General features: G+C 52.6%; 1 protein-coding gene across 1 annotated transcript in view; it reads right to left on the bottom strand.

Moving 5' to 3' along the window:
- Window positions 1-839: 839 nt before the first annotated feature.
- TMEM39A (transmembrane protein 39A) overlaps window positions 840-27,718 on the bottom strand; it is a 40,814-nt gene continuing 13,935 nt past the window's right edge. The window contains exons 2-9 of the mRNA XM_069760585.1: window positions 23,668-23,853; window positions 21,614-21,836; window positions 8,565-8,648; window positions 7,844-7,998; window positions 5,547-5,895; window positions 5,198-5,385; window positions 4,995-5,115; window positions 840-1,557 (exon numbers count right to left, since the gene is read on the bottom strand). Of these exons, the coding sequence (XP_069616686.1) occupies window positions 1,324-1,557; window positions 4,995-5,115; window positions 5,198-5,385; window positions 5,547-5,895; window positions 7,844-7,998; window positions 8,565-8,648; window positions 21,614-21,836; window positions 23,668-23,780 (1,467 nt within the window). The 5' untranslated portion in view covers window positions 23,781-23,853 and the 3' untranslated portion in view covers window positions 840-1,323. The remainder of the gene's footprint in view (window positions 1,558-4,994; window positions 5,116-5,197; window positions 5,386-5,546; window positions 5,896-7,843; window positions 7,999-8,564; window positions 8,649-21,613; window positions 21,837-23,667; window positions 23,854-27,718) is intronic.

Genomic DNA, 27,718 nt, shown 5'->3' with positions numbered 1-27,718 from the left:
TGATAGGGCGTTGAACTAGATGGACTTATAGTCTTCCTTCAACCTTAATAACTATGTTACTATGTGTTGGACGCGGTGAATCCGACCGGTTCAGTGATCACATGCGGATTCATCTGCGTTCAATTAACGGCAGCTCTTGGACGCAGCGGACATGCGCTGCTAGGACTGGATCGTGGGCAGCCGGCCTTAAATGTTTCTGGCAAGGGATTTTTTTTTTTTTTTTTTTTTAAGGTCGTGCAAAAATTCAGGGTGTATGTGTCGTATTTAAAAATTTGTTGCAAAAAAACAACTAATATCACAAGAAAAAATGCTGAACTGGGTCCTAGTGCCCAGAAGGATCAGATAACAGATCCATGGGAGGGTTTGTCCAGTCCTAACATTGATCACGTCTATATAACGGACACGCGGCGCACCTTTAACTGCTATAAACTAGTGCTCAGTTTCCCTGCAGCGCCACCACTGGACAGATAAAGTACTGCACCGAGATATCTGGACTCTGCACACTTTTTAGCGCTCCTATGGGTAACAGACGATTGCTGCTCCAACATTGTCCCCTGTATGAATGTTCTGCCACGTAATCATCAGACACCTCACCTCAAAATAGCAAATTACCTCTCTGTCCAGGCGGTAATCACTTCTTCTCAGGATTGCAGACCCCCAGCAATAAGGCTCGAGTCCAGTCCCCACATATTCAACCTCCGCTCCCATCATGGTCTATGGGACTGATGGAAATATCCACTTTCTCCTGTGGCCCAACGGGCAATAAATGGAGGAGCTCCACTTCCCGGGGCCCCTCAGCGATCACAAATAATGACGACCCCCCAGAAAAGACAACACAATTATGAAAATGAAGGTTTTTTTTATTCGTATTTTCTTTTCAATACTATTAAGCTCTGCGATAACACAGGCAAGTGGCACTGAAATCTGCTGAACACTGGGAGGGCCTCCGGGGGGCGCTGATCACACCCGCGGGGTGGACGCCCCTGATCACATAATACACGGGAGCGCTACCGCTCTCTTTGGGACATGCACGTCGATAGAGAATTCCTGCAATTTTTTTTTGGTTTTCCCCGGTGACAGCTTATTCCCGACAAAGTGAACACAAAAAAAAAAAAAAAGAAAACAAATTGTATACAAAATATAAAATATCTTAAATATTTATAAACATTGGCAGAAAAAAATAGAAGTGTATGAAAATATTTTTAGATTTTTCTCCTCCTTGCTCATCTCTTCCACCGCACTTGCTCCCTTTTCCTCTGCTGCCCCCCAGTCTGTCCACTATGGCGTGGCCGTGCGAGCGGCGGTGGCGTCAGCCGTGGGCCGTCAGTGGGGTTTGAGTCCGTAGCTGTTCAGGGGGTGAGAATACGCTTTCCCCAATACTATTCTGTCCCGGAGGAGTTTAAACAAGACGTAATAGTTGCAGAAGAGGATGAGCGCCATCGACAGGGTGTGGTTCCACTTCTCGGCGCGGAGCAGAGAGTAAAGCTGATACATCACCAGGCTACCCTCCAGCACCACCAGCACGTTCAGTAGTCGTAATGGCCGGTGGAACAAGAACTGCCGGACAGAAAAGCAACAGACACACAGTCAGAGAAACTTTTACTTTTCATCATGGGTCACAAATATCTTTATTCACGGCATCATTCAGGCTTTCACTTTGTACATAGAGAGCTCCCCCTAGTGGTGACTGCAGACAGGGTCTTATGTATCTCTGTATACAGGGAGCTCCCCCTAGTGGTGACTGCAGACAGGATCTTATCATGTATCTCTGTATACAGGGAGCTCCCCCTAGTGGTGACTGCAGACAGGATCTTATCATGTATCTCTGTATACAGAGAGCTCCCCTAGTGGTGACTGCAGACAGGATCTTATCATGTATCTCTGTATACAGGGAGCTCCCCCTAGTGGTGGCTGCAGACAGGATCTTATCATGTATCTCTGTATACAGGGAGCTCCCCCTAGTGGTGGCTGCAGGCAGGATCTTATGTATCTCTGTATACAGGGAGCTCCCCCTAGTGGTGGCTGCAGACAGGGTCTTATGTACCTCTGTATACAGGGAGCTCCCCTAGTGGTGACTGCAGACAGGATCTTATCATGTATCTCTGTATACAGGGAGCTCCCCCTAGTGGTGGCTGCAGACAGGATCTTATCATGTATCTCTGTATACAGGGAGCTTCCCCTAGTGGTGGCTGCAGGCAGGATCTTATCATGTATCTCTGTATACAGGGAGATCCCCCTAGTGGTGGCTGCAGACAGGATCTTATCATGTATCTTTGTATACAGGGAGCTCCCCCTAGTGGTGGCTGCAGACAGGATCTTATCATGTATCTCTGTATACAGGGAGCTCCCCTTAGTGGTGGCTGCAGACAGGATCTTATCATGTATCTCTTTATACAGGGAGCTCCCCCTAGTGGTGTCTGCAGACAGGATCTTATGTACCTCTGTATACAGGGAGCTCCCCCTAGTGGTGGCTGCAGACAGGATCTTATCATGTATCTCTTTATACAGGGAGCTCCCCCTAGTGGTGTCTGCAGACAGGATCTTATGTACCTCTGTATACAGGGAGCTCCCCCTAGTGGTGGCTGCAGACAGGATCTTATCATGTATCTTTGTATACAGGGAGCTCCCCCTAGTGGTGGCTGCAGACAGGATCTTATCATGTATCTCTTTATACAGAGAGCTCCCCCTAGTGGTGGCTGCAGACAGGGTCTTATGTACCTCTGTATACAGGGAGCTCCCCCTAGTGGTGACTGCAGACAGGATCTTATGTATCTCTGCATACAGAGAGCTCCCCTAGTGGTGACTGCAGACAGGATCTTATCATGTATCTCTGTATACAGGGAGCTCCCCCTAGTGGTGGCTGCAGACAGGATCTTATCATGTATCTCTGTATACAGGGAGCTTCCCCTAGTGGTGGCTGCAGGCAGGATCTTATGTATCTCTGTATACAGGGAGATCCCCCTAGTGGTGGCTGCAGACAGGATCTTATCATGTATCTCTTTATACAGGGAGCTCCCCCTAGTGGTGGCTGCAGACAGGATCTTATCATGTATCTCTGTATACAGGGATCTCCCCCTAGTGGTGTCTGCAGACGGGATCTGATCATGTATCTCTGTATACAGGGAGCTCCCCCTAGTGGTGGCTGCAGACAGGATCTTATCATGTATCTCTGTATACAGGGAGCTTCCCCTAGTGGTGGCTGCAGACAGGATCTTATCACGTATCTCTGTATACAGGGAGCTTCCCCTAGTGGTGGCTGCAGACAGGATCTTATCACGTATCTCTGTATACAGGGAGCTCCCCCTAGTGGTGGCTGCAGGCAGGATCTTATGTATCTCTGTATACAGGGAGCTCCCCCTAGTGGTGGCTGCAGACAGGATCTTATCATGTATCTCTGTATACAGGGAGCTCCCCCTAGTGGTGACTGCAGACAGGATCTTATCATGTATCTCTTTTTACAGGGAGCTCCCCCTAGTGGTGACTGCAGACAGGCTTTTATGTATCTCTGCATACAGAGAGCTCCCCTAGTGGTGACTGCAGACAGGATCTTATCATGTATCTCTGTATACAGGGAGCTCCCCCTAGTGGTGGCTGCAGACAGGATCTTATCATGTATCTTTGTATACAGGGAGCTCCCCCTAGTGGTGGCTGCAGACAGGATCTTATCATGTATCTCTGTATACAGGGAGCTTCCCCTAGTGGTGGCTGCAGGCAGGATCTTATGTATCTCTGTATACAGGGAGCTCCCCCTAATGGTGGCTGCAGACAGGATCTTATCATGTATCTTTGTATACAGGGAGCTCCCCCTAGTGGTGGCTGCAGGCAGGATCTTATGTATCTCTGTATACAGGGAGCTCCCCCTAATGGTGGCTGCAGACAGGATCTTATCATGTATCTTTGTATACAGGGAGCTCCCCCTAGTGGTGGCTGCAGACAGGATCTTATCATGTATCTCTGTACACAGGGAGCTCCCCCTAGTGGTGGCTGCAGACAGGATCTTATGTATCTCTGCAGCCACCACTAGGGGGAGCTCCCTGTATACAGAGATACATAAGATCCTGCCTGCAGCCACCACTAGGGGGAGCTCCCTGTAAAAAGAGATACATGATAAGATCCTGTCTGCAGCCACCACTAGGGGGAGCTCCCTGTATACAGACAGGATCTTATCATGTATCTCTGTATACAGGGAGCTCCCCCTAGTGGTGGCTGCAGACAGGATCTTATCATGTATCTCTTTTTACAGGGAGCTCCCCCTAGTGGTGGCTGCAGACAGGATCTTATCATGTATCTCTTTTTACAGGGAGCTCCCCCTAGTGGTGTCTGCAGACAGGATCTTATCACGTATCTCTGTATACAGGGAGCTCCCCCTAGTGGTGTCCGCAGACAGAATCTTATCTATCTCTGTATACAGTGAGCTCCCCCTAGTGGTGGCTGCAGACACAATCTTATCATGTATCTCTGTATACAGGGAGCTCCCCCTAGTGGTGGCTGCAGACAGGATCTTATCATGTATATCTGTATACAGACAGCTCCCCCTAGTGGTGGCTGCAGACAGGATCTTATCATGTATCTCTGTATACAGGGAGCTCCCCCTAGTGGTGGCTGCAGACAGGATCTTATGTATCTCTGTATACAGGGAGCTCCCCCTAGTGGTGGCTGCAGACAGGATTTTATGTATCTCTGTATACAGGGAGCTCCCCCTAGTGGTGGCTGCAGACAGGATCTTATCATGTATCTCTGTATACAGGGAGCTCCCCCTAGTGGTGGCTGCAGACAGGATCTTATCATGTATCTCTGTATACAGGGAGCTCCCCCTAGTGGTGGCTGCAGGCAGGATCTTATCATGTATCTCGGTATACAGGGAGCTCCCCCTAGTGGTAGCTGCAGGCAGGCAGCCCAAGAAATTAATTATCTAATTAATTAAGGAAGTGGAAAGACTGGTCATGACTGGAACCAAATAAAAAATGACTGATGTGCAGACTGTATTTACTCACATAAAATCTGGCGTGTGAGATATCTGAAGGCACTGCTACATTATACGGCCCCACAGCTTTGTATAAACTCCGGCTGTGCCGTACGAGGACGCCCTGCGGCCATACTGTGTTGTCTGACCAGCTGTAAATGGAGAGAGGACCCATTAGACGGAGATATAACAGGAGGAACATACGATGCACACGCAGCGCGGCGCTCCACTCACATATGTTGCGGTGCGTTGCTGTACGACCCGGGCTCTAATTTCTGCCACCGGCCGAGATGTGACGCAGACCTGTGCAGCAAGTCGCAATATCTGGGCGGCAGCAGCTGCGTGGTCAACATGACGAAGGCATTGATCCACACCATGATCAGGTGCTCACACGACCAGCGCATGTCGTAATACTGAGTGCTCTGCAACAGAAGACAACGGCTTAAAGGACAACTCCACCTCTTCTACAAACTGCTTGACCTATGCTGTGAAAGAGCTCAGATGTGAGACTCTTGCTGCAGCTTGGGTGGTGTTTGGAGCAAAAGGACGTAGAGATAATTATCTAAACATTACAGGAACTTACTTTTACGAAGCACAGCGGCAGAAAAGCCACGTAGTAGGCACTGAATAAAGAGTTGAAGAGGACCTCCTTGATCCTGCGATTGAAGTCCGCTTTTAAGCACTCTACTTCGTTACGTATGAGGTCCGGAGACAGCGGACAGCTGTGAGAGGGGATGGTAGGGGGCGAATTAAACTGCTCCCTCAAAGACTCGCGTAGGAGAGAGAGGAAGTCTTTGGGTCTGACGAGGGTGGCCACGCCATTAGCACCGTCCTCCACTAAAGAGTCCTGGACGAGGTATCCACAGTCTGTGGGCAAAGGCTGGGATCGGTTGTCTTGGTGAAAGCAGCAGAGGGGTACATAAACACCAAATCTGGGGAGGAGGGGGCAACAAACAAGATCAAATCTATAACAATAAGTCAGATCATTAATGGAAGCTGTATACATCTGAACTTAGTGAGCTCCCCCTAGTGGTGGCTGTATAAATCTGAACCTAGTGAGCTCCCCTAGTGGTGGCTGTATAAATCTGAACCTAGTGAGCTCCCCCTAGTGGTGGCTGTATAAATCTGAACCTAGTGAGCTCCCCTAGTGGTGGCTGTATAAATCTGAACCTAGTGAGCTCCCCCTAGTGGTGGCTGTATAAATCTGAACCTAGTGAGCTCCCCCTAGTGGTGGCTGTATAAATCTGAACTTAGTGAGCTCCCCCTAGTGGTGGCTGTATAAATCTGAACCTAGTGAGCTCCCCCTAGTGGTGGCTGTATAAATCTTTATATAGTGAGCTTCCTCTAATGAAGACTTTATAAACCTGTATGTAGTGAGCTCCTCCTAATGATGGCTGCATAAATCTGTATAATAAGATACTCGTAGGGGTGGCTATAAATCTGTATGCAATAAGCTCCCACTAGTGCTGGCTGTATAAATCTGTAAGTAGATAGCTCCCTCTAGTGGTGGTTGAATAAAATCTGTATGTACGGAGCTCCTCCTAGTGGTGGTTGAATAAATTTGTACATAGTGAGATCCCCTAGTAGTGGCTGTATAAATCTGTATGTAGTGAACTCTCCCTAATGGTGGCTGTGTAAATCTGTATGTAGGTAGCTCCCTCTAGTGGTGGCTGTAAAAATCTGTATGTAGTGAACTCCCCCCAGTAGTGGCTGTATAAATTTGTATGTAGGTAGCTCCCTCTAGTGGTGGCTGTATAAATCTGTATGTAGTGAGCTCCCCCTAGTGGTGACTGTATATATCTGTATGTGGTGAGCTCCCTCTGGTGGTGACTGTATATATATCTGTATGTAGTGAGCTTCCTCTAGTGGTGACTGTATAAATCTGTATGTAGTGAGCTCCCCCTAGTGGTGACTGTATATATATCTGTATGTAGTGAGCTCCCTCTAGTGGTGGCTGTATAAATTTGTATGTAGGTAGCTCCCTCTAGTGGTGGCTGTATAAATCTGTATGTAGTGAGCTCCCCCTAGTGGTGACTGTATATATCTGTATGTGGTGAGCTCCCTCTGGTGGTGACTGTATATATATCTGTATGTAGTGAGCTTCCTCTAGTGGTGACTGTATAAATCTGTATGTAGTGAGCTCCCCCTAGTGGTGACTGTATATATATCTGTATGTAGTGAGCTCCCTCTAGTGGTGACTGTATATATCTGTATGTAGTGAGCTCCCCCTAGTGGTGACTGTATATATCTGTATGTAGTGAGCTCCCTCTAGTGGTGACTGTATATATATCTGTATGTAGTGAGCTCCCTCTAGTGGTGACTATATATCTGTATGTAGTGAGCTCCCTCTAGTGGTGACTGTATATATATCTGTATGTAGTGAGCTCCCCCTAGTGGTGGCTGTATAAATCTTTATGTAGTGAGCTCCCCCTAGTGGTGGCTGTATAAATCTGTATGTAGTGAGCTCCCCCTAATGGTGGCTGTATAAATCTGTATGTAGTGAGCTCCCCCTAATGGTGACTGTATATATCTGTGGTGAGCTCCCTCTGGTGGTGACTGTATATATATGTATGTAGTGAGCTCCCCCTAGTGGTGGTTGTATATATCTGTGGTGAGCTCCCTCTGCTGGAGACTGTAAATTTTTATGTATTGAGCTCCCCCTAGTGGTGGCTGTATATATCTGTATGTGGTGAGCTCCCCCTAGTGGTGACTGTATATATCTGTATGTGGTGAGCTCCCTCTGCTGGAGACTGTAAATCTTTATGTATTGAGCTCCCCCTAGTGGTGGCTGTATAAAGTTAGTGTTTTATTTAAGATTCACTGGTACCAATTTTTAAAAGGAGCAATTCAATATGCAGAAAGAGAATAGAGGACACTTACGGGTAGCCCAGGAAGAGCAGGTTCAGAACTGAATGGTTGCGGAACAGATTAACCAGGGTCCAGCAGAAAACCCACCCGCACATAGTGAGGAGGACCAGGCGGGCGGTGATCAGGGCGCTGTACTGTACCATGGACGCTGATCCTACCTGAGAGGCCTAAGAAGAGAGAAGTTCAGGGGTTCGGCTGTTAGAAATCTCTCATACTGACTTCTTACAGAATGGGAACACAGAAACCATTAAACTCTCCAATCAAAAACATCAATGATGCAAGTCACACAGGTCAGTAATTTGTGGGTTTTTGGGTACAGATGTAAGGGTAGTAGCGCCACACCTGCCCACAGGTTGTGTCTGGTACTGCAGCTCAGCTAAGTTGAAGTGCCACAAAATACTGTGGATGGTTGGGACGTGGTTTTTGGAAGAGAGTAGCCGCGTTTTTCAACAACCCCTTTAAATCACCCCTCAAAAGTTTTCACTTTCAGGATAGAGCGTTCAAAAGTTAATCAAGAAAGATTCTCTTAATAAAAACACTTTTTTTCTGATTTAGTCTCCATTTCTGGGAACGCCGGGTGACGGCACAGTTGATATTAAACAAGGTGTCATTAATATGATAAGTGCAAGTCTATGTGTAGAGAATTCCCTATACCTGATCATTATACCCTGCAGTGCCCCTACAGGAGAAATGCAGAACTGCATCAAAGCCAAACTGCCGGAGGAGCACCTACCTGAGAAATGAGGGCCCAGACCAGGCGCCGGGCCAACATCACCGTGATAAAAGCTGCCAGGTGATAGTCAATGAGGTGGAAATTCTGCAAGACAAAGAGTCCACGTCATCTGTCTGGACCCCAAATATCCAGAGACAAAGCGACGAGACATCAGCAACAATAACAAGAGGACAATGTGTGATATTCTCCCAGCTGAAGTTTTGTTACAATTGTATCACTCTACACATCGCTTTATGGCACAAACGCAGCAGTAGCACAAATGTATCCGACCGTCGACAATCATCGAAAGCGGCCGACCGCGCGTCAACTACATCATTGGTATCAGATATGGAGGATGGAGGGGGCGGGCGGCCACCAGAGATACTGATGATGGAGGGGACGGGAGGCCACCAGAGATACTGATGATGGAGGGGACGGGAGGCCACCAGAGATACTGATGATGGAGGGGACAGGAGGCCACCAGAGATACTGATGATGGAGGGGACAGGAGGAGACCAGAGATACTGATGATGGAGGGGACAGGAGGCCACCAGAGATACTGATGATGGAGGGGACGGGAGGCCACCAGAGATACTGATGATGGAGGGGACGGGAGGAGACCATAGATACTGATGATGGAGGGGACAGGAGGCCACCAGAGATACTGATGATGGAGGGGACGGGAGGAGACCAGAGATACTGATGATGGAGGGGACAAGAGGCCACCAGAGATACTGATGATGGAGCGGACGGGAGGAGACCAGAGATACTGATGATGGAGGGGACAGGAGGCCACCAGAGATACTGATGATGGAGGGGGCGGGCAGCCACCAGAGATACTGATGATGGAGGGGACGGGAGGCCACCAGAGATACTGATGATGAAGGGGACGGGAGGAGACCAGAGATACTGATGATGGAGGGGACGGGAGGAGACCAGAGATACTGATGATGGAGGGGACGGGAGGAGACCAGAGATACTGATGATGGAGGGGACGGGCGGCCACCAGAGATACTGATGATGGAGGGGACGGGAGGAGACCAGAGATACTGATGATGGAGGGGACGGGCGGCCACCAGAGATACTGATGATGGAGGGGACGGGCGGCCACCAGAGATACTGATGATGGAGGGGACAGGAGGAGACCATAGATACTGATGATGTAGGGGACAGGAGGCCAGCAGAGATACTGATGATGGAGGGGACGGGAGGAGACCAGAGATACTGATGATGACGGGGACAAGAGGCCACCAGAGATACTGATGATGGAGGGGACGGGAGGCCACCAGAGATACTGATGATGGAGGGGACGGGCAGCCACCAGAGATACTGATGATGGAGGGGACAGGAGGCCACCAGAGATACTGATGATGGAGGGGACGGGCAGCCACCAGAGATACTGATGATGGAGGGGACAGGAGGCCACCAGAGATACTGATGATGGAGGGGACGGGCAGCCACCAGAGATACTGATGATGGAGGGGACAGGAGGCCACCAGAGATACTGATGATGGAGGGGACGGGCAGCCACCAGAGATACTGATGATGGAGGGGACGGGCGGCCACCAGAGATACTGATGATGGAGGGAACGGGCGGCCATCAGAGATACTGATGATGGAGGGGACGGGAGGAGACCAGAGATACTGATGATGGAGGAGTTGGGTGGCCACCAGAAATACTGATGATGGAGGGGACGGGCGGCCACCAGAGATACTGATGATGGAGGGGACGGGCAGCCATCAGAGATACTGATGATGGAGGGGACGGGAGGAGACCACAGATACTGATGATGGAGGGGTCGGGCGGCCACCAGAGATACTGATGATGGAGGGGACGGGCAGCCACCAGAGATACTGATGATGGAGGGGACGGGCAGCCACCAGAGATACTGATGATGGAGGGGACGGGCAGCCACCAGAGATACTGATGATGGAGGGGACAGGAGGCCACCAGAGATACTGATGATGGAGGGGACGGGCGGCCACCAGAGATACTGATGATGGAGGGGACGGGCGGCCACCAGAGATACTGATGATGGAGGGGACGGGCGGCCACCAGAGATACTGATGATGGAGGGGACGGGAGGAGACCAGAGATACTGATGATGGAGGGGACGGGAGGAGACCAGAGATACTGATAATGGAGGGGACAGCTAGCCACCAGAGATACTGATGATGGAGGGGACGGGAGGAGACCAGAGATACTGATGATGGAGGGGACAGGAGGTCACCAGAGATACTGATGATGGAGGGGACAGGCAGCCACCAGAGATACTGATGATGGAGGGGACGGGAGGAGACCAGAGATACTGATGATGGAGGGGACGGGAGGAGACCAGAGATACTGATGATGGAGGGGACAGGAAGCCACCAGAGATACTGATGATGGAGGGGACGGGAGGAGACCAGAGATACTGATGATGGAGGGGGCGGGCAGCCACCAGAGATACTGATGATGGAGGGGACGGGCGGCTACCAGAGATACTGATGATGGAGGGGACGGGAGGAGACCAGAGATACTGATGATGGAGGGGACGGGCGGAGACCAGAGATACTGATGATGGAGGGGACGGGAGGAGACCAGAGATACTGATGATGGAGGGGACGGGAGGCCACCAGAGATACTGATGAAGGAGGGGACGGGCGGCCACCAGAGATACTGATGATGGAGGGGACGGGAGGCCACCAGAGATACTGATGATGGAAGGGACGGGAGGCCACCAGAGATACTTATGATGGAAGGGACAGGAGGCCACCAGAGATACTTATGATGGAGGGGACGGGAGGAGACCAGAGATACTGATGATGGAGGGGACAAGAGGCCACCAGAGATACTGATGATGGAGGGGACAGGAAGCCACCAGAGATACTGATGATGGAGGGGACGGGAGGAGACCAGAGATACTGATGGAGGGGACGGGAGGAGACCAGAGATACTGATGGAGGGGACGGGAGGGGACCAGAGATACTGATGATGGAGGGGGCGGGCAGCCACAAGAGATACTGATGATGGAGGGGACAGCTAGCCACCAGAGATACTGATGATGGAGGGGACGGGAGGAGACCAGAGATACCGATGATGGAGGGGGCGGGCAGCCACCAGAGATACCGATGATGGAGGGGACGGGAGGAGACCAGAGATACCGATGATGGAGGGGACGGGAGGAGACCAGAGATACTGATGATGGAGGGGACGGGCGGCTACCAGAGATACTGATGATGGAGGGGACGGGAGGAGACCAGAGATACTGATGATGGAGGGGACGGGAGGCCACCAGAGATACTGATGATGGAAGGGACAGGAGGCCACCAGAGATACTGATGATGGAGGGGACGGGAGGAGACCAGAGATACTGATGATGGAGGGGACGGGAGGAGACCAGAGATACTGATGATGGAGGGGACGGGAGGGGACGGGAGGAGACCAGAGATACTGATGATGGAGGGGACGGGAAGAGACCAGAGATACTGATGATGGAGGGGACAAGAGGCCACCAGAGATACTGATGATGGAGGGGACAGGAGGCCACCAGAGATACTGATGATGGAGGGGACGGGAGGCCACCAGAGATACTGATGATGGAAGGGACAGGAGGCCACCAGAGATACTTATGATGGAGGGGATGGGAGGAGACCAGAGATACTGATGATGGAGGGGACAAGAGGCCACCAGAGATACTGATGATGGAGGGGACGGGAGGAGACCATAGATACTGATGATGGAGGGGACAGGAAGCCACCAGAGATACTTATGATGGAGGGGACGGGAGGAGACCAGAGATACTGATGGAGGGGGCGGGAGGGGACCAGAGATACTGATGATGGAGGGGGCGGGCAGCCACAAGAGATACTGATGATGGAGGGGTCGGGAGGAGACCAGAGATACTGATGATGGAGGGGACGGGAGGAGACCATAGATACTGATGATGGAGGGGACAGGAAGCCACCAGAGATACTGATGATGGAGGGGACGGGAGGAGACCAGAGATACTGATGGAGGGGACCAGAGATACTGATGATGGAGGGGGCGGGCAGCCACAAGAGATACTGATGATGGAGGGGTCGGGAGGAGACCAGAGATACTGATGATGGAGGAGACCAGAGATACTGATGGAGGGGACGGGAGGAGACCAGAGATACTGATGATGGAGGGGGCGGGCAGCCACCAGAGATACCGATGATGGAGGGGACGGGAGGAGACCAGAGATACCGATGATGGAGGGGACGGGAGGAGACCAGAGATACTGATGATGGAGGGGACGGGCGGAGACCAGAGATACTGATGGAGGGGACGGGAGGAGACCAGAGATACTGATGATGGAGGGGGCGGGCAGCCACCAGAGATACTGATGATGGAGGGGACAGGAGGCCACCAGAGATACTGATGATGGAGGGGACGGGAGGAGACCAGAGATACTGATGATGGAGGGGACAGGAGGCCACCAGAGATACTGATGATGGAGGGGACGGGAGGAGACCAGAGATACTGATGATGGAGGGGACGGGAGGAGACCAGAGATACTAATGATGGAGGGGACAAGAGGCCACCAGAGATACTGATGGAGGGGACAGGAGGCCACCAGAGATACTGATGATGGAGGGGACGGGAGGCCACCAGAGATACTGATGATGGAAGGGACAGGAGGCCACCAGAGATACTTATGATGGAGGGGACGGGAGGAGACCAGAGATACTGATGATTGAGGGGACAGGAGGCCACCAGAGATACTGATGATGGAGTGGACGGGAGGAGACCAGAGATACTGATGAAGGAGGGGACGGGCGGCCACCAGAGATACTGATGATGGAGGGGACGGGAGGCCACCAGAGATACTGATGATGGAAGGGACAGGAGGCCACCAGAGATACTTATGATGGAGGGGACGGGAGGAGACCAGAGATACTGATGATGGAGGGGACAAGAGGCCCCCAGAGATACTGATGATGGAGGGGACGAGAGGAGACCATAGATACTGATGATGGAGGGGACAGGAAGCCACCAGAGATACTGATGATGGAGGGGACGGGAGGAGACCAGAGATACTGATGGAGGGGACGGGAGGGGACCAGAGATACTGATGATGGAGGGGGCGGGCAGCCACAAGAGATACTGATGATGGAGGGGTCGGGAGGAGACCAGAGATATTGATGATGGAGGGGACGGGAGGAGACCATAGATACTGATGATGGAGGGGACAGGAAGCCACCAGAGATACTGATGATGGAGGGGACGGGAGGAGACCAGAGATACTGATGGAGGGGACGGGAGGGGACCAGAGATACTGATGATGGAGGGGGCGGGCAGCCACAAGAGATACTGATGATGGAGGGGTCGGGAGGAGACCAGAGATAATGATGATGGAGGGGACGGGAGGAGACCAGAGATACTGATGGAGGGGACGGGAGGAGACCAGAGATACTGATGATGGAGGGGGCGGGCAGCCACTAAAGATACTGATGATGGAGGGGACGGGCGGCTACCAGAGATACTGATGATGGAGGGGACGGGAGGAGACCAGAGATACTGATGATGGAGGGGACGGGAGGCCACCAGAGATACTGATGATGGAGGGGACGGGCGGCCACCAGAGATACTGATGATGGAGGGGACGGGCGGCCACCAGAGATACTGATGATGGAGGGGACAGGAGGCCACCAGAGATACTGATGATGGAGGGGACGGGAGGAGACCAGAGATACTGATGATGGAGGGGACGGGAGGAGACCAGAGATACTGATAATGGAGGGGACAAGAGGCCACCAGAGATACTGATGATGGAGGGGACGGGAGGAGACCAGAGATACTGATGATGGAGGGGACAGGAGGCCACCAGAGATACTGATGATGGAGGGGACGGGAGGAGACCAGAGATACTGATGATGGAGGGGACAAGAGGCCACCAGAGATACTGATGATGGAGGGGACAGGAGGCCACCAGAGATACTGATGATGGAGGGGACGGGAGGAGACCAGAGATACTGATGAAGGAGGGGACGGGCGGCCACCAGAGATACTGATGATGGAGGGGACGGGAGGCCACCAGAGATACTGATGATGGAGGGGACGGGAGGCCACCAGAGATACTGATGATGGAAGGGACAGGAGGCCACCAGAGATACTCATGATGGAGGGGACAAGAGGCCACCAGAGATACTGATGATGGAGGGGACGGGAGGAGACCATAGATACTGATGATGGAGGGGACAGGAAGCCACCAGAGATACTGATGATGGAGGGGACGGGAGGAGACCAGAGATACTGATGGAGGGGACGGGAGGGGACCAGAGATACTGATGATGGAGGGGGCGGGCAGCCACAAGAGATACTGATGATGGAGGGGACGGGAGGAGACCAGAGATACTGATAATGGAGGGGACAAGAGGCCACCAGAGATACTGATGATGGAGGGGACAGGAGGCCACCAGAGATACTGATGATGGAGGGGACGGGAGGAGACCATAGATACTGATGATGGAGGGGACAGGAAGCCACCAGAGATACTGATGATGGAGGGGACGGGAGGAGACCAGAGATACTGATGATGGAGGGGACAGGCGGCCACCAGAGATACTGATGATGGAAGGGACAGGAGGCTACCAGAGATACTGATGATGGAGGGGACGGGAGGAGACCAGAGATACTGATGATGGAGGGGACAAGAGGCCACCAGAGATACTGATGATGGAGGGGACGGGAGGAGACCATAGATACTGATGATGGAGGGGACAGGAAGCCACCAGAGATACTGATGATGGAGGGGACGGGAGGGGACCAGAGATACTGATGATGGAGGGGGCGGGCAGCCACAAGAGATACTGATGATGGAGGGGTCGGGAGGAGACCAGAGATACTGATGATGGAGGGGACGGGAGGCCTCCAGAGATACTGATGATGGAGGGGACGGGAGGAGACCATAGATACTGATGATGGAGGGGACAGGAAGCCACCAGAGATACTGATGATGGAGGGGACGGGAGGAGACCAGAGATACTGATGGAGGGGACGGGAGGGGACCAGAGATACTGATGATGGAGGGGGCGGGCAGCCACAAGAGATACTGATGATGGAGGGGTCGGGAGGAGACCAGAGATAATGATGATGGAGGGGACGGGAGGAGACCAGAGATACTGATGGAGGGGACGGGAGGAGCCCAGAGATAATGATGATGGAGGGGGCGGGCAGCCACTAAAGATACTGATGATGGAGGGGACGGGCGGCTACCAGAGATACTGATGATGGAGGGGACGGGAGGCCACCAGAGATACTGATGATGGAGGGGACGGGCGGCCACCAGAGATACTGATGATGGAGGGGACAGGAGGCCACCAGAGATACTGATGATGGAGGGGACGGGAGGAGACCAGAGATACTGATGATGGAGGGGACGGGAGGAGACCAGAGATACTGATAATGGAGGGGACAAGAGGCCACCAGAGATACTGATGATGGAGGGGACGGGAGGAGACCAGAGATACTGATGATGGAGGGGACAGGAGGCCACCAGAGATACTGATGATGGAGGGGACGGGAGGAGACCAGAGATACTGATGATGGAGGGGACGGGAGGAGACCAGAGATACTGATGATGGAGGGGACAAGAGGCCACCAGAGATACTGATGATGGAGGGGACAGGAGGCCACCAGAGATACTGATGATGGAGGGGACGGGAGGAGACCAGAGATACTGATGAAGGAGGGGACGGGCGGCCACCAGAGATACTGATGATGGAGGGGACGGGAGGCCACCAGAGATACTGATGATGGAGGGGACGGGAGGCCACCAGAGATACTGATGATGGAAGGGACAGGAGGCCACCAGAGATACTCATGATGGAGGGGACAAGAGGCCATCAGAGATACTGATGATGGAGGGGACGGGAGGAGACCATAGATACTGATGATGGAGGGGACAGGAAGCCACCAGAGATACTGATGATGGAGGGGACGGGAGGAGACCAGAGATACTGATGGAGGGGACGGGAGGGGACCAGAGATACTGATGATGGAGGGGGCGGGCAGCCACAAGAGATACTGATGATGGAGGGGTCGGGAGGAGACCAGAGATACTGATGATGGAGGGGGCGGGCAGCCACCAGAGATACCGATGATAGAGGGGACGGGAGGAGACCAGAGATACTGATGATGGAGGGGACGGGCGGAGACCAGAGATACTGATGATGGAGGGGACGGGAGGAGACCACAGATACTGATGATGGAGGGGGCGGGAGGAGACCAGAGATACTGATGATGGAGGGGACGGGAGGCCACCAGAGATACTGATGATGGAGGGGACGGGCGGCCACCAGAGATACTGATGATGGAGGGGACGGGCGGCCACCAGAGATACTGATGATGGAAGGGACAGGAGGCCACCAGAGATACTGATGATGGAGGGGACGGGAGGAGACCAGAGATACTGATGATGGAGGGGACGGGAGGAGACCAGAGATACCGATGATGGAGGGGGCGGGCAGCCACCAGAGATACCGATGATGGAGGGGACGGGAGGAGACCAGAGATACCGATGATGGAGGGGACGGGAGGAGACCAGAGATACTGATGATGGAGGGGACGGGCGGAGACCAGAGATACTGATGATGGAGGGGACGGGCGGAGACCAGAGATACTGATGATGGAGGGGGCGGGCAGCCACCAGAGATACTGATGATGGAGGGGACGGGCGGCTACCAGAGATACTGATGATGGAGGGGACGGGAGGAGACCAGAGATACTGATGATGGAGGGGACGGGCTGCCACCAGAGATACTGATGATGGAGGGGACGGGCGGCCACCAGAGATACTGATGATGGAGGGGACGGGCGGCCACCAGAGATACTGATGATGGAGGGGACGGGCGGCCACCAGAGATACTGATGATGGAAGGGACAGGAGGCCACCAGAGATACTGATGATGGAGGGGACGGGAGGAGACCAGAGATACTGATAATGGAGGGGACGGGAGGAGACCAGAGATACTGATAATGGAGGGGACAAGAGGCCACCAGAGATACTGATGATGGAGGGGACGGGAGGAGACCAGAGATACTGATGATGGAGGGGACAGGAGGCCACCAGAGATACTGATGATGGAGGGGACGGGAGGAGACCAGAGATACTGATGATGGAGGGGACGGGAGGAGACCAGAGATACTGATAATGGAGGGGACAAGAGGCCACCAGAGATACTGATGATGGAGGGGACAGGAGGCCACCAGAGATACTGATGATGGAGGGGACGGGAGGAGACCATAGATACTGATGATGGAGGGGACAGGAAGCCACCAGAGATACTGATGATGGAGGGGACGGGAGGAGACCAGAGATACTGATGATGGAGGGGACAGGCGGCCACCAGAGATACTGATGATGGAAGGGACAGGAGGCCACCAGAGATACTGATGATGGAGGGGACGGGAGGAGACCAGAGATACTGATGATGGAGGGGACAAGAGGCCACCAGAGATACTGATGATGGAGGGGACGGGAGGAGACCATAGATACTGATGATGGAGGGGACAGGAAGCCACCAGAGATACTGATGATGGAGGGGACGGGAGGGGACCAGAGATACTGATGATGGAGGGGGCGGGCAGCCACAAGAGATACTGATGATGGAGGGGTCGGGAGGAGACCAGAGATACTGATGATGGAGGGGACGGGAGGCCTCCAGAGATACTGATGATGGACGGGACGGGAGGAGACCATAGATACTGATGATGGAGGGGACAGGAAGCCACCAGAGATACTGATGATGGAGGGGACGGGAGGAGACCAGAGATACTGATGGAGGGGACGGGAGGGGACCAGAGATACTGATGATGGAGGGGGCGGGCAGCCACAAGAGATACTGATGATGGAGGGGTCGGGAGGAGACCAGAGATACTGATGATGGAGGGGACGGGAGGAGACCAGAGATACTGATGATGGAGGGGGCGGGCAGCCACCAGAGATACCGATGATGGAGGGGACGGGAGGAGACCAGAGATACCGATGATGGAGGGGACGGGAGGAGACCAGAGATACTGATGATGGAGGGGACGGGAGGAGACCAGAGATACTGATGATGGAGGGGACGGGCGGCCACCAGAGATACTGATGATGGAGGGGACGGGCGGCCACCAGAGATACTGATGATGGAGGGGACGGGCGGCCACCAGAGATACTGATGATGGAAGGGACAGGAGGCCACCAGAGATACTGATGATGGAGGGGACGGGAGGAAACCATAGATACTGATGATGGAGGGGACGGGCGGAGACCAGAGATACTGATGATGGAGGGGACGGGCGGAGACCAGAGATACTGATGATGGAGGGGACAAGAGGCCACCAGAGATACTGATGATGGAGGGGACGGGCGGCTACCAGAGATACTGATGATGGAGGGGACGGGAGGAGACCAGAGATACTGATGATGGAGGGGACGGGCTGCCACCAGAGATACTGATGATGGAGGGGACGGGCGGCCACCAGAGATACTGATGATGGAGGGGACGGGCGGCCACCAGAGATACTGATGATGGAGGGGACGGGCGGCCACCAGAGATACTGATGATGGAAGGGACAGGAGGCCACCAGAGATACTGATGATGGAGGGGACGGGAGGAGACCAGAGATACTGATAATGGAGGGGACGGGAGGAGACCAGAGATACTGATAATGGAGGGGACAAGAGGCCACCAGAGATACTGATGATTGAGGGGACGGGAGGAGACCAGAGATACTGATGATGGAGGGGACGGGAGGAGACCAGAGATACTGATAATGGAGGGGACAAGAGGCCACCAGAGATACTGATGATGGAGGGGACGGGAGGAGACCAGAGATACTGATGATGGAGGGGACAGGAGGCCACCAGAGATACTGATGATGGAGGGGACGGGAGGAGACCAGAGATACTGATGATGGAGGAGACGGGAGGAGACCAGAGATACTGATGATGGAGGGGACAGGAAGCCACCAGAGATACTGATGATGGAGGGGACGGGAGGAGACCAGAGATACTGATGATGGAGGGGACGGGAGGAGACCAGAGATACTGATGATGGAGGGGACAGGCGGCCACCAGAGATACTGATGATGGAAGGGACAGGAGGCCACCAGAGATACTGATGATGGAGGGGACGGGAGGAGACCAGAGATACTGATGATGGAGGGGACAAGAGGCCACCAGAGATACTGATGATGGAGGGGACGGGAGGAGACCATAGATACTGATGATGGAGGGGACAGGAAGCCAACAGAGACACTGATGATGGAGGGGACGGGAGGGGAGCAGAGATACTGATGATGGAGGGGACGGGCAGCCACAAGAGATACTGATGATGGAGGGGTCGGGAGGAGACCAGAGATACTGATGATGGAGGGGACGGGCGGCCACCAGAGATACTGATGATGGAGGGGACGGGCAGCCACCAGAGATACTGATGATGGAAGGGACAGGAGGCCACCAGAGATACTGATGATGGAGGGGACGGGCAGCCACCAAAGATACTGATGATGGAGGGGACGGGCGGCCACCAGAGATACTGATGATGGAGGGGACGGGCGGCCACCAGAGATACTGATGATGGAAGGGACAGGAGGCCACCAGAGATACTGATGGAGGGGACGGGAGGAGACCAGAGATACCGATGATGGAGGGGACGGGAGGAGACCAGAGATACCGATGATGGAGGGGACGGGAGGAGACCAGAGATACTGATGATGGAGGGGACGGGAGGAGACCAGAGATACTGATGATGGAGGGGACGGGCGGCCACCAGAGATACTGATGATGGAGGGGACGGGCGGAGACCAGAGAGACTCCTGTACCGATGTTATGATATCGGTACAGGAGGTGAGTATAAGTGTTTTTATTTTAACAGGACCAAACCTGAGGAATGAGAAGTAGTTGTCCAAGTAATGAACAACCCCTTTAAAGATAAAAAATCCCCCACACACAGGGAAAAGCCATTATTATACCTAGAGTGTGAAAAAATAATTGCTGGAAAGTCATATTGTCTTGACCATCAAAAATAACTCATATGGGGAGAAAATATATGTTATTGACAAATTGTGCAAAAACATATAACAGACAGTCACATAATTAAATAAGAGCGGGCCATTATTTTACCATTCAATGTACTTTTAGCATGAAAATACTTTCTAGTAGGTGAGTGACTCTTATAGACTGGAGGCAGCTACAGACGAGAACGCTGAGGCAGTGTCCTTCCTGATCACTGAGAACTGCTCTCTCCTTCAGCCCCACATTTATCTGATTGGTGCAGAGCAGGAAAGGAAGATATCGGGACCTGCACAGAGGCTGCACGTCCTGAGGGAGCAGGAACCTTTCAGATCATATAATCAATCACATGACCTGGAACGAACTGAAAAATGGGGTATTCTATGTACAGTGTATGTGTATGCAAATGTGTATATGTAGCAGAACTGTGTGTATGTAAACATGAATATGTAGCAGAACTGTGTGTATGTAAACATGAATATGTAGCAGAACTGTGTGTATGTAAACATGAATATGTAGCAGAACTGTGTGTATGTAAATGTTCGTATGTCTCCTTCCACATAATCCTGTGGAATGTAAGCCTGCAAGGGTCCTCTTCCCTCTGTATCAGTCTACCATTGTTACTTTGTCTACTGTTAGTGACATTTGTGTTTTGACGTTAATCCTTGGAATCAATAGTTCTATATAAACAAATAATAATAATACTACCGATGATGGAGGTGAACAGCAGTCACCAGATACTGATGGGATTTATATTTTTCTTTTCTTCATTCATTCTGCATTTTGATAATTGGTAAAAATAAACAAATTTATTGCGTTCTTACTTTGCAGCACTTTTTCCACGCCTGCCTAAATCTTTTGCACAGTACCATATCTATTCACACAATTAATGTTTCCATTCACTGACTGATGGTCTCCAGTCCTCTGGTCTCACATAGTGTGGTTGCCACCCCTCCATCCATTACCTGCCTGGATTCTGGGGAGGACGGGAGTTAAACAGCCCAGCACTTGGCAGACATCTTGCGAAGTCTCTCTTTAAACAAAATGCTCAAGTCTCTTACTCACCAAGGAAGTGCAGGAGGCCGGGTGATTGTACGGATACCACCAAACCGTCTTGTATATGTTTATGTATTGGATGAAGAGCGACACGAGAAGGTAGATGAAAAAGAGGAACTCAAAGAGAAGACTCCCGTCCAGCGGCAGGTCAGGAATGCGGCAGTGACGCACCGGCTCTGGGGTGATCAAGGCAGTAATCGGAGGGGCAGAAAGGCCAACGGCACTGCAATTCCTACAAGTGGGAGAGAGAACAGGGGTTTTATCAAACAGGAAGTGATAAAAATGTCAGAGGTCTAAGACTGAAAAAGAGAGCACGGACGACGACGAAGCCGAGAGGGCAGAGAGGACGACGACGAAGCCGAGAGGGCAGAGAGGACGACGACGAAGCCGAGAGGGCAGAGAGGACGACGACGAAGCCGAGAGGGCAGAGAGGACGACGACGAAGCCGAGAGGGCAGAGAGGACGACGACGAAGCCGAGAGGGCAGAGAGGACGACGACGAAGCCGAGAGGGCAGAGAGGACGACGACGAAGCCGAGAGGGCAGAGAGGACGACGACGAAGCCGAGAGGGCAGAGAGGACGACGACGAAGCCGAGAGGGCAGAGAGGACGACGACGAAGCCGAGAGGGCAGAGAGGACGACGACGAAGCCGAGAGGGCAGAGAGGACGACGACGAAGCCGAGAGGGCAGAGAGGACGACGACGAAGCCGAGAGGGCAGAGAGGACGACGACGAAGCCGAGAGGGCAGAGAGGACGACGACGAAGCCGAGAGGGCAGAGAGGACGACGACGAAGCCGAGCGGGCAGAGAGGACGACGACGAAGCCGAGCGGGCAGAGAGGACGACGACGAAGCCGAGCGGGCAGAGAGGACGACGACGAAGCCGAGCGGGCAGAGAGGACGACGACGAAGCCGAGCGGGCAGAGAGGACGACGACGAAGCCGAGCGGGCAGAGAGGACGACGAAGCCGAGCGAGCAGAGAGGACGACGAAGCCGAGCGAGCAGAGAAGACGACGAAGCCGAGCGAGCAGAGAAGACGACGAAGCCGAGCGAGCAGAGAAGACGACGAAGCCGAGCGAGCAGAGAAGACGACGAAGCCGAGCGAGCAGAGAAGACGACGAAGCCGAGCGAGCAGAGAAGACGACGAACCCGAGCGAGCAGAGAAGACGACGAACCCGAGCACCCGAACATTTAGAAACAGTGCGCTATGCAAGCAAAAAGAAAGAAGATATCGATGGAGAGTAAAAAGTAGAAATGAGCAAGAACAGACAAATAGAAAACAAGAGCCGTGATACGGTGAAGGTAAAAGGGGAAGATGTGAATGCAGAAAATCGTAAACGAGCACAAAAAAGTGAGAAGATAAAAACGCGTGGGGCGAGCAAAAAGAAAGGCGATATTGATATGAAGAGGAAAAATGAAAGTGCGCAAACATGGAAAAAAAAGAAAACAAGAGGCGTGATACACAGAGCAACAGTGAAGGTAAAGGAGGAAGAAGACAAGGTAGCAGAAAAGAATAAACGAGCAAGAGCAGCTTAAAAAGGTAAAAACAGCTGCACAAAGGTAAGTGAGCAACAGGGAACAAACGAGAGAGAAAGTGAGCAAAAAAGCCGCTAAGGAAATGTGTAAGAGAGCGCAAGAGTGGGTGTAAAGAGAGGAGGCAGCAAGAGTGTCAAGTAAAAACGGAGCTAAAATCTGAAATATTTCCTGGATGCAGCGTTTTAATAGTGGAACTGTTGTTGTTGTTTAGGAACTGAAAGCCGTTCTCCACTCGCTGCGGATCACCCGTGCCATTTAACAAGCAAACACCGGAAACTCCCGTTTGGCTTTAATGGCGACCGTGATCCGGAGCGAGCGGAGGCTACACTTTCGGCTACTAAATTACTAAGCAACAAAGTTCCTATAAAATCAGACAGATGAGGATCCTTTCGGATATCGGCCGATCATGCAGCTGATGTGATGCACAATGGCACCAGCTAGTGGCACCAGGACATTATTTGCATTAATATATATATTTTTTTGCCTTAATATATTTTTTTCCCCAAGGGTGGGTTCTTTAAGGCTCTGACCTGTTTCTCAGCCCTGTGCCATTGCCACAAGTCCCACCAACCAAAGTTTGCAGTGAGGGCAAAGCGGAACGGCTCAATTGCTGCCGGCTAGGACCCCTTCTTCCGCCGGGCATGACAAGGTACCGGTACACATCCAACAGTCAGCTCCACTCCGAGGCCTACGAGACAGCGAGCGGGAATTTTCAGCTGTTAGGAAAAGAAAGAGAAAATTAGAAGATTTATACAACCCTGCGAAGAGCGGCTTATACAAAACATCAGAGGAGACTATGGAGGCGGCCAAAAAAGTGCAGAGGGGTGAGGTGACCTCGTTATCATGGGGGCAAACATGTCTGTAGACTTCCTGACAATCACCTCACTGAAAATCACTGCATTCTGCCTCTGATGGCAGAAAAGAAATAGCGCTCAATACCCTCACAGCAAAGAGAGGTGGTCCTTACAACCTGCTCTCTGAGGTCACTGCACGAAGGGTGGAGCTCACAGTTACCGCTGGTGATGTCACTGCACCAAGGGTGGAGCTCAGTTACCGCCGGTGATGTCACTACACGAAGGGTGGAGCTCGGTTACCGCCGGTGATGTCACTGCACGAAGGGTGGAGCTCAGTTACCGCCGATGAGGTCACTGCACAAAGGGTGGAGCTCGGTTACCGCCGATGAGGTCACTGCACCAAGGGTGGAGCTCGGTTACCGCCGATGAGGTCACTGCACCAAGGGTGGAGCTCACAGTTACCGCCGGTGATGTCACTGCACGAAGGGTGGAGCTCACAGTTACCGCCGGTGATGTCACTGCACGAAGGGTGGAGCTCACAGTTACCGCCGGTGATGTCACTGCACGAAGGGTGGAGCTCACAGTTACCGCCGGTGATGTCACTGCACCAAGGGTGGAGCTCACAGTTACCGCCGGTGATGTCACTGCACCAAGGGTGGAGCTCACAGTTACCGCCGGTGATGTCACTGCACCAAGGGTGGAGCTCACAGTTACCGCCGGTGATGTCACTGCACCAAGGGTGGAGCTCACAGTTACCGCCGGTGATGTCACTGCACCAAGGGTGGAGCTCACAGTTACCGCCGGTGATGTCACTGCACCAAGGGTGGAGCTCACAGTTACCGCCGGTGATGTCACTGCACCAAGGGTGGAGCTCACAGTTACCGCCGGTGATGTCACTGCACCAAGGGTGGAGCTCACAGTTACCGCCGGTGATGTCACTGCACCAAGGGTGGAGCTCAGTTACCGCCGATGAGGTCACTGCACGAAGGGTGGAGCTCAGTTACCGCCGGTGATGTCACTGCACGAAGGGTGGAGCTCAGTTACCGCCGGTGATGTCACTGCACGAAGGGTGGAGCTCACAGTTACCGCCGGTGATGTCACTGCACGAAGGGTGGAGCTCACAGTTACCGCCGGTGATGTCACTGCACGAAGGGTGGAGCTCACAGTTACCGCCGGTGATGTCACTGCACGAAGGGTGGAGCTCAGTTACCGCCGGTGATGTCACTGCACCAAGGGTGGAGCTCACAGTTACCGCCGGTGATGTCACTGCACCAAGGGTGGAGCTCACAGTTACCGCCGGTGATGTCACTGCACCAAGGATGGAGCTCACAGTTACCGCCGGTGATGTCACTGCACCAAGGGTGGAGCTCACAGTTACCGCCGGTGATGTCACTGCACCAAGGGTGGAGCTCACAGTTACCGCCGGTGATGTCACTGCACCAAGGGTGGAGCTCACAGTTACCGCCGGTGATGTCACTGCACCAAGGGTGGAGCTCAGTTACCGCCGATGAGGTCACTGCACCAAGGGTGGAGCTCAGTTACCGCTGGTGATGTCACTGCACGAAGGGTGGAGCTCATAGTTACCGCCGATGAGGTCACTGCACGAAGGGTGGAGCTGAGAGTTACCGCTGGTGAGGTCACATGGTAAAGTGTGGGGCTTGTCGGTACAGCTGGTGATGTCACTGCACGTGTCATGTTCTCTCCCTGTCCGCTCTTCTCAGCCGGAGAGATCTACTTTCACTGGAACATGGCGTGTAGTGGAATCACCATTCACACTGTCGCGCTCCACCCTTCACCCTGTGACACCAGATGTATCTTGGGGCTCCATCTTGTGACACAGCAGCTGTACCAAGCTGGGCGCCACCTTTCATCCCTTTACATCACCAGCTCTTTCTGAAGAGCTCCATCCCCTCCATCATGGGTGAACCCAGATAACTCCAACAACTATGAATTCTGCTCTGTTCACGCATATGGGTGACAATGTACGTTTGGGCCACGGGCGTTAATAGCGTGGGAATTTGTGAAAAATGCAGTTTCACATCACCTCTTCTTTTTTAGGGGGGGGAGAGGGGTTACGACATTTTTTGGAGGCAAGCAGTCATACTTTGTAGAAAGATAAAAGAAGTTTCCCAGAATTGGAAAAACATAAGGGTGACGTTAAATTTCACAGCAAGATGTAAAGCGAAACGTTTTCGGTGTCCTTGTTTGGCCACTAGAGGACAGCACAGGCTTCTATACTTGGCACAAGGACATCAAATGGGTCAGTGCTTCCCGAAGAAGTGTGGACACAACTTTCCGTGTCAGCAAAGAACGCATATAGTGGGAAATTAGAAGGAAGAAAAGCTGGATCCCGACCAAGGAGGAGTCTCAGCTCAACTCAAGAACTTTATGTCTTCAGCAACCCATCGTGTAGGTACGAATGGCCAATCAGACCCAAAATAATGGGTGGAACAATTGGACGGGAGAAAATCTGAGATTCCCAGGATAGAGGGCACAGCTCATCAGCAATCAGTTAGCGGCCACCCGGCCACCAGAAAAGTGAATTTTCCAAAAACGTTTGCAGGTGAAAAATAATAATGTCTTTTCTTAGTTTTTCCTGACGTTCCAGTGAGTTGTCAATATCCAACTAGTGGACAACCCCTTAAAATTTCCATGCAGTTATGGCTCAGATTTTCAGTAATTGACATTTATTTAGGGTTGAGAAGTTAGCTACTTCCTTCCGTACACACCGATTATACAGAAAAGTTATATACATTACCAATGAAATCTAGGAAGAAGTTAGCTACTTCCTCTTCCACTATTTTCACCAATGATTTACACGCCCCAGATATTGAATTACTTGTCACGTTTCCTACTGCTGTCTCCAGCTATATTAACCCCTTCCCGACCCATAACGCCACGTAGGCGTCATGAAAGTCGGTGCCAATCCGACCCATGACGCCTATGTGGCGTCATGGAAAGCTCGTGTCCCTGCAGGCCGGGTGAAAGGGTTAACTCCCATTTCACCCGATCTGCAGGGACAGGGGGAGTGGTAGTTTAGCCCAGGGGCTAAACCCCCTCGTGGCTACGATCGCTCTGATTGGCTGTTGAAAGTGAAACTGCCAATCAGAGCGATTTGTAATATTTCACCTATTATAACGGGTGAAATATTACAATCCAGCCATGGCCGATGCTGAAATATCATCGGCCATGGCTGGAAACACTAATGTGCCCCCACCCCACCCATCGCCCCCCCAGCCCCCCGATCTGGCCGGTACACTGCTCCGGCTCCCCTCCGTCCTGTGCTCCGCTCCCCCCGTGCTCTTGTCCGCTCCCCCCGTGCTCCAATCACTCCGATCCACCCCCCCCCCCCCCCCGGTGCTCCGTTCCACCCCCCCGTGCTCCATTCCAGCCCCCCCGTGCTCCGTTCCACGACCCCCGTGCTCCGTTCCACTTCTCCCGCGCTCCGATTCCCCCCCCCCCCATCCCATCATACTTACCGATCCAGCCGGGGTTCCGTCCGTCTTCTCCCTGGGCGCCGCCATCTTCCAAAATGGCCGGCAGATTCGTTCCAAAGTGCATTTTGATCACTGAGATATAATCTATCTCAGTGATCAAAATAAAAAAAAATAATAAATGACCCCCTCCCCTTTGTCACCCCCATAGGTAGGGACAATAAAAAAATAAAGAAATTTTTTCTTCCACTAATGTTAGAATAGGGTTAGGGTTAGGGGTAGGGTTAGGGTTAGGGCTAGGGTTAGGGCTAGGGTTAGGGCTAGGGTTAGGGTTTCGGTATGTGCACACGTAT

Source organism: Ranitomeya imitator, chromosome 3, assembly GCF_032444005.1.
Source record: "Ranitomeya imitator isolate aRanImi1 chromosome 3, aRanImi1.pri, whole genome shotgun sequence".
NCBI classification, from domain to species: domain Eukaryota; kingdom Metazoa; phylum Chordata; class Amphibia; order Anura; family Dendrobatidae; genus Ranitomeya; species Ranitomeya imitator.
The sequence above is the reverse complement of the archived record's forward strand: the minus strand, read 5'-3'. Positions and strand labels throughout refer to the sequence as shown.